This window comes from Lynx rufus, unplaced genomic scaffold (assembly GCF_022079265.1).
Source record: "Lynx rufus isolate CCGP_SWC_20201006 ecotype Redwood Valley unplaced genomic scaffold, mLynRuf1.p SCAF_2, whole genome shotgun sequence".
In the NCBI taxonomy this organism is placed as follows: domain Eukaryota; kingdom Metazoa; phylum Chordata; class Mammalia; order Carnivora; family Felidae; genus Lynx; species Lynx rufus.
The window spans coordinates 121,348,873-121,361,391 of NW_025814834.1; the positions used below are offsets into that span (position 1 = coordinate 121,348,873).

Sequence of the window (12,519 nt, forward strand, 5' to 3'; positions counted from 1 at the left end):
CCATCTGTTTTAATATCCTTTCTTTTGCAATATTCTGGAACAATTTATATAACATTCCCTGAAGTTTCAGCAGACATGGCCTTGAAACTATCTGTGTCTTCTGTCACTTTTAAATTTATTTTTAAATTTACATCCAAGTTAGTTAGCGTATAGTGCAATAATGATTTCAGGAATAGGTTCCAGTGACTCATCCCCTATGTATAACACCCAGTGCTCATCCCGACAAGTGATTAAGTGTCTTCCTTAATGCCCCTTACCCATTTAGCCCATCCCCTCACTCACAACCCCTCCAACAACCCAAAGTTTGTTCTCTGTATTTAAGAGTCTCTTATGTTTTATCTCCCTCCCTGTTTTATATTATTTTTGCTTCCCTTCTCTTATGTTCACCTGTTTTGTATCTTAAATTCCACATATGAACGAAGTCATATTATATTTGTCTTTCTCGGACTGACCAGTTTTGCCTAGCATAATACCCTCCAGTTCCATCCACATAATTGCAAATGGCAAGATTTCATTCTTTTTGATTGCAGAGTAATACTCCATTGCATGCATATATATATATATATATATATATATATATATATATCCCATATCTTTATCCATTCATCCATCGATGGACATTTGGGCTCTTTCCATACTTTGGCTATTGTCGATAGCACTGCTATAAACATTAGGGTGCATCTGCCGCTTTGAAATAGCACACCTGTATCCCTTGGGTAAATACCTAGTAGTGCAGTTGCTGGGTTGTAGGGTAATTTTATTTCTAACTCTTTGAGGAACCTCCATACTGTTTTCCAGAGTAGCTGCACCAGTTTGCCTTCCCATCAGCAGTGCAAAAGGGATCCTCTTTCTCCACATCCTTGCCAATATCTGTTGTTGCCCGAGTTGTTGATTTTAGCCATTCTGACTGGTGTGAGGTAGTATCTCATTGTGTTTTTTTTCAATGTTTATTTATTTTTGAGAGAGAGACAGAGCATGAGCTGGGGAGGGACAGAGAGAGAGGGAGACACAGAATCTAAAGCAGGCTCCAGGCTCTGAGCTGTCAGCACAGAGCCCGACACAGGGCTCAAACCCACGAAGCATGAAATCATGACCTGAGCTGAAGTCAGACACTTAACCAACTGAGCCACCCAGGCGCCCCTCATTGTGGTTTTAATTTGTATTTCCCAGATGATGAGTGATGTTGAGAATTTTTTTCATGTATCTGTTAGCCATATGGATGTCTTCTTTGGAAAAGTGTCTGTTCATGTCTTTTTCCCATTTCTTCACTGGATTATTTGGTTTTTGGGTGTTGAGTTTGATAAGTTCTTTATAGGTTTTGGATACTAACCCTTTATCTGATATGTCATTTACAAATATCTTCTCCCATTCTGTTGGTTGCCTTCAAGTTTTGCTGATTGTTTCCTTTACTGTGCAGAAGGTTTTTATCTTGATGAGGCCCCAATAGTTCATTTTTGCTTTTGTTTCCCTTGCCTCCAGAGACATGTTGAGTAAGAAGTTGCTGCAGCCAAGGACAAAGGGGTGTTTGCCTGCCTCTAGGATTTTGCTGGCTTCCTATCTTACATTTAGATCTTTCATCCATTTTGAGTTTATTTCCTGTGTATGGTATAAGAAAGTGGTCCAGGTTCACTTTTCTGCATGTCACTGTCCAGTTTTCCCAGCACGATTTGCTGAAGAGACTGTCTTTATTCAATTGGATATTCTTTCCTGCTTCGTCAAAGATTAGTTGGCCATACGTTTGTGGCTCCACTTCTGGGTTCTCTATTGTGTCCCATTGATCTAAGAGTCTGTTTTTTTGTGCCAGAACCATACTGTCTTGATGATTACAGCTTTGTAGTGCATCTTGAAGTCCAGGATTGTGATGCCTCCAGCTTTGGTTTTCTTTTTCAGGATTGATTTGACTATTCGGGGTCTTTTCTGGTTCCATACAAATTTTAGGATTGTTCCAACTCTGTAAAGAATGCTGGTGTTATTTTGATTGGGATAGCATTGAATATGTAGATTGCTTTGGGTAGTATTGACATTTTAACAATATTTGTTCTTCCAATCCGTGAGCATGGAATATTTTTCCATTTTTTTGTGTGTCTTCTTTAATTTCTTTCATAAGCTTTCTATAGTTTTCTGTGAATAGATTTTTCAACTCTTTGGTTAAGTTTATTCCTAGATATTTTATGGGTTTGGCTGCAATTGTAAATGGGATAGATTCCTTGACTTCTCTTTTTGTTGCTTCATAATTGGTGTATAGAAATGCAACTGATTTCTCTGCATTGGTTTTATATCCTGCAACTTTGCTGAATTCATGGATCAGTTCTAGCAGTTTTTTGGTGGAATCTTTTGGGTTTTCCCTATAGAATATCATGTCATCTGCAAAGAGTGTAAGTTTGACCTTGCTGATTTGGATGCTTTTATTCCTTTGATTGCTGACGCTAGGACTTCCAATACTATGTTGGATAACAGTGGTGAAAGTGGACATCCCTGTCGTGCTCCCGACCTTAGGGGGAAAGCTCTCAGTTTTTCCCCATTGAACATGATTTTAGTGTTGGGTCTTTCATATATGGCTTTTATGATCTTGAGGTATGATCCTTCTATCCCTACTTTCTTGAGGGTTTTTATCAAGAAAGGATGCTATATTTTGTCAAATGCTTTCTCTGCATCTATTGAGAGGATCATGTGGTTCTTGTCCTTTCCTTTATTGATGTGATGTCTCACATTGATTGTTTTGTGGATATTGATCCAGCCCTGCATCCCAGGTATAAATCCCACTTGGTCATGGTGACTAATTATTTTAATGTATTGTTGGCTAGTATCTTGTTGAGGATTTTTGCATCCACGTTCATCAGGGAAATTGGTCTATAGTTCTCCTATTTAGTGGGGTCGTTGTCTGGTTTTGGAATCAAGGTAATGCTGGCTTCATAGAATGAGTTTGGAAGTTTTCCTTCCATTTCTATTTTTTGTAACAACTTCAAAAGAATAGGTGTTAACTCTTCTTTAAATGTTTGGTAGAGTTCCCCTGGAAAGCCCGCCGGCACTGGACTCTTGTTTTTTGAGAGATTGTTGATTACTAATTCAATTTCTTTACTGGTTATGGGTCTGTTCACATTTTCTATTTCTTTTTGTTTCAATTTTGGTGGTTTACATGTTTCTAGGAATTTTTCCATTTCTTCCAGATTGCCCAATTTATTGACATATAATTGCTCATAATATTCTCTTATTATCGTTTGTATTTCTGCAGTGTTGGTTGTGATCTTTCTGCTTTCATTCTCGATTTTATTTATTTGGGTCCTTTCCTTTTTCTTTTTGATCATACTGGCTAGAGTTTATCAATTTTGTTAATTCTTTCAAAGAACCAGCTCCTGTTTTCCTTGATCTGTTATACTGTTTGTTTTGTTTTAATTTCGATAGCATTGATTTCTGCTCTAATCTTTATTATTTCCTGTCTTCTGCTAGTTTTGGGTTTTATTTGCTGTTGTTTTTCCAGCTCTTTAAGGTGTAAGGTTATGTTGTGTATCTGAGACCTTTCTTCCTTCTTTAGGAAGGCCTGGATTGCTATATACTTCCCTCTTATGACCACCTTTGCTGCATCCAGAAATTTTGGGCTTGTGGTGTTATCATTTTCATTGGTTTCCATGTAATTTTTAATTTCCTCTTTGATTTCTTGCTTAGCCCATTCACTCTTTAGTAGGATGTTCTTTAGTCTTCAAGTATTTGTTGTCTTTCCCAATTTTTTCTTGTGGTTGATTTCAAGTTTTGTAGCGTTGTGGTCTGAAAATATGCACAGTATGATCTCAGTCTTCTTGCACTTTTTGAAGGCTGATTTGTATCCCAGTATTTGATCTATTCTGGGGAAAGTTCCATGTGCACTTAAGAAGAATGTGTATTCTGCTGCTTTAAGATGAAATGTTCTGAATACATCTGTTAAGTCCATCCAATCCAGTGTGTCATTCAAAGTCATTGTTTCCTTGTTGATTTTCTGTTTAGATGTTTAGATAAGTGGGGTGTTGAAGTCCCCTACTATTATGGTATTATTATCAATGAGTTTCTGTATGTTTGTGATTAATTGATTTATATATTTGGGTGTTTAACGTTGGGGGCATAAATGTTTACAATTATAAGGTCTTCTTGATGGATATACCCCTTAATTATGACATAATGCCCTTCGTCACCTCTTGTTATAGTCTTTATTTTAAAATCTAGATTGTCTGATATAAGTATGGCTACTCTGGCTTTCTTTTGATGACCATTAGCATGATAGATGGTTCCTCATCCCTTACTTTCAATTTGGAGTTGTCTTTAGGTCTAAAACGGATCTCTTGTAAACAGCGTACAGATGGATCTTGTTTTCTTATCCATTCTGTTACCCTATGTCTTTTGATTGGAGCATTTAGTCCATTGACGTTTAGAGTGAACACTGAAATATATGAATTTATTGCTATTGTGTTGCCTGTAGAGTTTCTGGTGGTGTTCTCTGGTCCTTTCTACTCTTTGTTGCTGTTGGTCTTTTCTCCCTCAGTGAGTGACCCTTAAAATTTCTTGCAGGGCTGGTTTAGTGGTCACAAACTCCTTTAGTTTTTGTTTGTCTCAGAAATTTTTTTTTCTTTTTATTTTATTTTTATTTTATTTTTTTATTTATTTTTTTATATATATGAAATTTATTGACAAATTGGTTTCCATACAATTTTTATCTCTCCTTCTATTTTGAATGAAGCTGTGCTAGATAAAGAATTCTTGGCTGCATATCTTTCCAATTCAGCACACTGAATATATCCTGTCATCCCTCTGGCCTGCCAAGGTTAAGGACTTTTTTTCTCTTGTTGCTTTCATGATTCTTTCCTTGTCTGTGTATTTTGTGAATTTGACTATGATATGCCTTGTTGATGGTCGGTTTTTGTTTTTGTTGAATGGGAGTTGAATGGGAGTTCTCTTCTACTCTTTTTTTCTTTCCTTCATCTTCTGGGATCCCTATTATTCAGATGTTATTCATTTTTTTTTAAATTTTTTTTTTCAACGTTTTTTATTTATTTTTGGGACAGAGAGAGACAGAGCATGAACGGGGGAGGGGCAGAGAGAGAGGGAGACACAGAATCGGAAACAGGCTCCAGGCTCTGAGCCATCAGCCCAGAGCCCGACGCGGGGCTCGAACTCACGGACCGCGAGATCGTGACCTGGCTGAAGTCGGACGCCTAACCGACTGCGCCACCCAGGCGCCCCGAGATGTTATTCATTTTTAATGAGTCACTGAGTTCTCTAATTCTTTTGTTGTGCTCTTTTGCCTTAGCTTCCCTCTTTTTTTTTTCTGATTCATTATTCTCCATAAGTTTGTCCTCTGTATCGCTGACTCACTGCTCTGTTTCATCCATCCTTGCTGCCATGGCATCTATTTGAGATTGCATCTCAGTTATAGCATTTTTAATTTCATCCTGACTAGATTTTACTTTTGTTAAATCTCTGCGAAAAGAGATTCTATGTTTTTTTCAACCCCAGCTAGTATTCTTATTATCATGATTCTAAATTCTGGTTCAGACATCTTGCTTGTATCTGTGTTGATTAAATCCCTGGCTGTCATTTCTTCCTATTCTTTATTTTGGGGTGAATACTTTTATTTTGTCATTTTGGAGGAAGAAAAGTATTAATTATTTTATTAAATTATTTTTAACATTTAAAGAATTTATTTTATTGAAAAAATAAAAATTAAAAAATTAAAAACAAAAAATCAAATAAAGGATGCTAGATCCTAGGTGTGTTTTGGTCTGGTTGTTGAAAGAAGCTTGATAGAATAGAGAAAAAAAGGAAAGAAAAGAAAAGGAAAAAAAAATGTTTGGAAATTTTATAAAATAAATACAATAATATAGATAAAATGAAATGATGAAAGTAAATTACAATTTTAAAAATATTATAAAAAATAAAATATATAGTAGAAAAAAAGAAAACTTTTATAAAAACGGAAAATAAAAATAATTTTTTCTCTTTCTATATTCAAGAATAAGAAAAGAAAAAGAAAAAATTTGAATAGATGGACCAGTGAACAGAATGAAATACAATTGAAGTTACATCCATGTTCCCCCAGAAGTCAAACTATGAAGCACTTTATAACCCATAAACTTAGCAGGCGGAGAGACTTGTGTTTCTCCAGAGGGTAGTTGGCACAGTTGGACAGGGCTTGGTGTAATGGCTCAATTCTCCACTAGATGGCGCTGCTTAGCTTAATGGGGTAGATCATTATGCACGAGTACGCCTGTATGTGCATGTACAGGAGAGGTGAAAATGGCGTCACCCAACTACCTAGTCTCTGGTATCAGAATTATGTGCTCTCGCCCACTGGCAATCAAGCACCCCTGCTTTGTCTTTGGCTTCCGTCCACTCCCTGCTTCTACACCATCTGCAACCAAGCCATCAGCCTGCCAGGTAGCATCTCCCTCCCAAGTTTTATCTCAGATGCAGCTGTGTTTCCAAACCCCTCACTTCTGAGGGCCCTATGGCTTTGACCTACTCCACCCCTCTGGAGGAGGGTCTCCCCAAGCAATGGCCAGGTGCCGGCCATCCCCAGGAACGTTCCTGCGACCGCACTGCTGTAGATGCCCAGAGACTGCCACTGGGTGCCAGCCCGACCCAGAAGAAGTTCACATGATTGTGTAGCAGCAGCGTTTCAGGGATTATGGTAAATCACAACACACATCTGGCCCCAGGCTTCACTGCCCCTTAATGTCCTTGTTCCAACGTTGGCAAACATGGCTGTTCTCCAGGGTCCACTGGAACCTTTGCCACACTGCCTCTACCAGATGTCCTCCCAGCAGGGAACCCACCTCTCCCCGTGTGGCCCAAGGACCCCTGGGACCTTGCTGTCTTCTCCTGGGGATTCACCCTTCCCACCAGAGTACTGCCAGGTATGGAGCTGAGGAGTTTCAGACTCTGGGATCCCCTGTTTATAGAGTCCTAATGGTATTGAAACCCTTTCCTTTCTCCTTTCTCTCTTTCTTGTTAAGTCCCTTATGGGTGTTTCCACTCTTTCTCTTTCTCTCCAGCTGCTTTAGGAGGGAGTGCTTTTCCTATACTCTCCCCCTGTCTGCTCTTCTCTCCACAAGCAAAAACAGCTCCTTACCCTCCACGGCTTCTCTCTTCCCCAGTTCACCTCTCTGCACTGCATATGTGCCTAGTTCTCTGGTTCAGGTTATGCAGATTGTTTTGTAAATCCTCAGATTAGTTTTCTAGTTGTGCAAGATGATTTGGTATAGATCTAGCTTCTGTTCAGGGAAGAGAGAAGCAAAAACCTTCCATGCTGCTCTGCCATCTTGGCCCCTCCCTCCTGTGTCTAGTGTTATTTTAATGAATGAGAAAGGGGAGGTAGACAGGTGGTTAATGGTCTTTGTCTTTAAAATTTCTTATATACTTGTAGGTTTAATCAGGTTTTTCTCTTTTTCAGGCCAATTTTGATCATTAGTGTTTTTTAATAAACGTCCCCATTTTATTTGCGTTTTTAATATCACATAAAGTTCTTTGTTCACTTACACACATTTTAAAGTTTCCTTTGCATCTGGTTATGTTCCTTTTCTATGACTGATGTTATTTATTTTACTCTTCTGTCTTCTTGATCATGGTTGTCAGTGGTATATCTATTGTATTGGTCTTTTCAAAGTACTAGCATTTTGTTTCATTGACCAACTTTCATTTTACTTTTTGTTTAATTAATTTCTTCATTTATCTTTATTATTTCCTCCTTTCTACTTTCTTTATTTTGTATTTCATTTGAATTGAAAGCTTATTTCATTTATTTTCAGGCTTTTTGCTTTACTTAAAGCCACACATTTCCTTTGAGTATTTCTTTGGCTGTATCTTGATGCTTTCAATCTATTCAGTTCTAAATCTTTTATTTTCCATTGTTTACTTTCAGTTCCGAATCTTATTGTGTTATGGGCCGTAAAGATGGTCTGCGTCTTAAAAAATGTTTTTTAATTTCCTGAACTTCCTGTGTGACCTGATATATGTGGTCAATTCTTGTGAGTTTTCTAGATGTATTTGAAAAGAGTTGTTATAAATTAACTCATTTAATCCTTAGAACAACCTTATGAAGCAGAAACTATTTTTGTTCCCCGTTTTACAGATAAGGAAACTGAGGCATAAAAAGGTTAAGTAACTTGTCCAGTGGTCAGTGTCAGAAATTGCTTTTAAACCCAGTCAATCTGAGTGGAAAAGTATTTTGATGGCTTCGCTTTTTGTCTTCTTTCTTCTAATGTTGTTTATAAATCTGATGTCAATCAGATACGTTTTCTTTGTAGGTAATCTGTTTTTTCTTTCTGGCAGCTATTAGAGTTTTCTCTTTATAATTCATAACACAAGGTATGTCCAGGTATGGCTTTGTTTGTTTTATTGTTGTCACTAATGCTGTAAAGGAGTATAATCTGGTTTCCCGTTACATTCTGAATAATATAAAAAATTCCTTACACTGGCCCATAAAGCCCTAAAAACACAGTTCTGGCCTGATCTGTCATCTCATCTCCTGCCCCCACCCCCACCACACACCCCCCTCATCATCCACATAGGCTTTCTGGGCTTTCGTCAAATACACTATTTAATTCCACCTTAGCTTTTTACTCCAACTCCTCTTCCTAGAAAGTTTTTGACCCTCATGTCTGCAAAAGGGTGGATATTCCTTGTCATTCACTCCCCAGTGGAAATGACATTCCATAGTCTTTCTCCCACCACCTGATCTAAAGGAATCCCCTGACGACACAAAGTGCTTGTTACCACATCACTTTGTTTAATCCTCTTATCAACAACTGCTCTTCTTAAAATAACTTACCTGCTTTGTGTCTTACCTACCTCCCCTCACTAGAATATAAGCTCCATGCAAGCAGGGACCTAACTCTAATCTTGTTCACCGCCATATGCCCAACACACAATAACCACATCTAACCCACAGCAGACACTGAATATGTATTTGCTGAATTAAATCTATCCTTGGGGTATCTAGGTGGCTGAGTTGGTTGAGCATCTGACTCTGGATTTCGGCTCAGGTCATGATCATTGTGAGATGGAGCCCTGTGTCAGGCTTTGCACCGATGGCATGGATCCTGCTTGGGATTCTCCGTCTCCCTCTCTCTGCCCCTCCCCCACCTCAAAAGTAAATAAAACATTTAATAAATAAATACATATATCCTCAAATACTATTTTTTCTATTAGTTTATCCATTTATTAGATGGATGTTGGAACTTCTGGTTTTTCCTCCTTGTCTTTTAAATTTTCTATAAATTTTATCTTCTTGGGAAATTCCAGCTTCAGTTCCAACTAATTCATTCTTCAGTGGAGTCCAGTCTGCTATTGAAGTTTTTTCTCGAGGGTAAATGTTTTTAATTTATAAATTCTCCAATTTCTTTTTACAACTGCTTGTTATTGTCCTTAGTGCATGGATGTAACACATCCCTATACCCTTCTGAATATTCAAATGTTTATTTTAAAGTCCTTCTCAGATTCCATCATCTTTTACCTCCAATATACATTTTATGTATGTTGACTGCTTAGATAAGCACACTCACAGTTGCCTTTCATTACCCCATTATGTTTCTGGAAGACCAGTAGTTTTATTATATTAATAAATTTGTAAAAGCTGAAAAGCCCTCTAGAGCTTGCAGTATCATCATTTTATTTATCTTAGTCTTTCTTATTTTATTCAACTCAATCCAAAGCAACAAACATGTATTAACCACCTGCTATATTTCAGGCACCAGCAGATGACCTCAATTCCTCACACAGGAAGGCACCCAATCATAATACATGTTGATTGAAAAAATACTTAATAATGGGATGACAAAAAGGTGAAATATAAGAGGAATGGGATAGAATTTTCCAAGACAGAATATTAGAGGTTGACATTTCAGAGGTAGAATGGTTTTGAGTGGTCTTTTGTGATTGGAGCGGGTCCAAGAGACAATGGAAGGTAGAAAGTGGAGACATGAGTGGCTCTTTTGAAAGTAAGGAGTTGACAAAAGGTGATGGATATGAGGCTATTTTGTTATCCATCTATAGCAGTGGTTTTCAGCAGCGGCTGATTTTGCCTCCTAGGGGACATTTGTCTGGAGATATTTGGGTTATCACAATTACAGGGGATGCTACTGGCATCAAATGGGTACAGGCCAGGGATACGGCTAAACATTCTCCATTGCACAAAACAGAACCCACAACAAGTAACTGTCTAATTCAAATGTCTTAATTTCCAAGGTAGAGAAACTGTATACAAGGATGTGAAATCACAGAGGATGATTGCAGGATTTAAGGTGACACGAAAAGTTGTAATTTAGGTGACTACCTTGATTACATTTCAACTCCTTTTGTTTACCATGTAAAATTGAACAGGCCATTTAATCTTTCTAGACCTCAGTTTCCCCATATAAAGGAGACTATTACCCTTGACTGATCTCACCATCTGTCATTATCTTGAAGAAGGAATGAGGACTTGATTTGAACCCAGTTCTTCCCACTCAGTGGCCTTGGGCTGGCACCAGTCACTAACTTCACTCACCCTAGCTCTTCCTCTGTAAAATGAAGAAAATACCTACTCCACAATGTTGCTGTGGTGCTTAAATGAGATAATGGCTGAGAAGCTGCCCCGTACAGTGCTTGGCATATCATAGGCACTCAATAAATACTTCTCGAACCCAAAGGGTGTGTGAGCAGTTTTGAGTGCTTTAAGAGAAAGAGCAAATCATTAAGAAACAAAAAAATTCTTATATGGTTATTTTGACTCCTGCCATAGTAAATTTTCCTATTTACCATTTACGTTTCATGGTATCTATTTTAATACATACATTAAAATTATATCTACTTTTGCGCCTGGATTATAAACACTTTCCCTTTTGTTTTGGTAACCACTGGTAGTTACATTGCCACTTTGTGTCATCACTGTACTTTACTGGTAGGAACTGCCTTGTTTTTACTGTATCCGTAAAGAGCTGACCATTAAACCGAATCCTCCCACCTGTTCATTTTAACAGGTTGTGGCAACTGAAGAAGACCTTGTCCCACCCAGTCTGGTGCGGCCACCTCCCAGAACAGATGGGTTGGACCACAGAATCGCCGCTCATATTGTGTCCATCCTGCCCTCTCTCTGTCTCACGGAGAGGGAGCAAAAGGTCAGATGGCATGAGATATCCAAAGAGTTTGCATGCTTTGAAAAAGTACAGATTCTCTTTTTAAGTCAATGTATTTCAATTTGAATAGAACCTCCATGAAATATTCTTATCCGAAGAAGAACATGAAAGCAGAGCAGTGCCCAAAGGCCCTCTCCTACTGAACTATCATGATGCACATGCCCACAAGAAGTACGCACTGAAGGTAATAAAACTGGATTGCCCAGAGGAGAAGGGATGCAGGAAAGCCCATTTGTAATTATTCAGTTGAAGAAATTGCACTTAGTTTTACCAGTGCTAATTAAAAGTAACATTCAAAGGGCTTGCAAAGTGAGACCTCTGAAAATAGAGACACATAAAGGAGCGAAGAAAACTTGCCTAAGTATAAGGGTCCAATTAGCCATTAAATTGATTGTGAGTACACTGGGGCACCTGGATGGCTTAGTCGGTTAAGTGTCTGACTTCAGCTCAGGTCATGATCTCGCAGTTCATGAGTTTGAGCCCTGCATCAGGCTCTGCATTGACAGTGCAGAGCCTGCGTGGGATTCTCTCTCTCTCTCTCTCTCTCTCTCTCTCTCTCTGCCCCTGCCCCACTTGCATTCTGTCTCTCTCTCAAATACGTAAACGTTTTAAAAAACTAATTTGAGTACACCACATTCGCATTAAAACCTTCTAGTTACTGGCTTTAAATATCTTACTAATGTGAAAAACTAGTGAAGGCCAAAGAAGAATCCCAGAAGGGAGAGATGAATATATATGAGACTTTGGCAGTTTGTCACAGCGAGTGAAGAATCCATCATTTCTGTGCACCAGGAACCTCTGGCAAAGTGAGAACGAGCTTTTTTGACCTTCAGCAAAATACCAACACTTTGTCTTCCCCAATTACCATTGATTTCCCCTGTTCCCAAATAATGAGAGCGAAGGTATCAGGTTTTGCCTTCTCCATATGCATAAGGCACTTGACAGCTTACTCTAATGTCTTCTGTCATGTTGCGCTTTTTCATCAGGACCAAAAGAATTTTGACCCAGTTCAAATTGAGCAGGAGATGCAGTCCAAGTTGCCACTGTGGGAATTCCTTAAATTCCCTCTGCCCCCGCCATGGAACAGCACTAAGCGTCTAGCTACAATTCATGAGCTCATGCACTTCTGTACAAATGGTGAGTACGTTCTTTGTCTTAGCTTGAACTCATTCATTTATGGTCATATGTGCTTCTTAAGATTACACTCCTATTTGCAAAAAGTATTTTGATTACTTAAAGACCTTTCAGAGACTGAGGTGGGTATTTTGATTTTCTTACCTTGGATAATGTCATTAGGGATAGCGTGATAGCTGTGATGCATAACATTCTTCAATTTGATACACTGGGTTTTCTTTCCATCGTGTTTCCATGACAAGAATAA

General features: G+C 38.4%; 1 protein-coding gene across 1 annotated transcript in view; it reads left to right on the forward strand.

The window, feature by feature from the left end:
- SPAG17 (sperm associated antigen 17) overlaps nucleotides 1-12,519 on the forward strand; it is a 215,282-nt gene that overhangs the window by 85,975 nt on the left and 116,788 nt on the right. Inside the window, exons 11-13 of the mRNA XM_047085237.1 lie at nucleotides 10,983-11,120; nucleotides 11,209-11,322; nucleotides 12,125-12,275. Coding sequence (XP_046941193.1) covers nucleotides 10,983-11,120; nucleotides 11,209-11,322; nucleotides 12,125-12,275 — 403 coding nt within the window. The remainder of the gene's footprint in view (nucleotides 1-10,982; nucleotides 11,121-11,208; nucleotides 11,323-12,124; nucleotides 12,276-12,519) is intronic.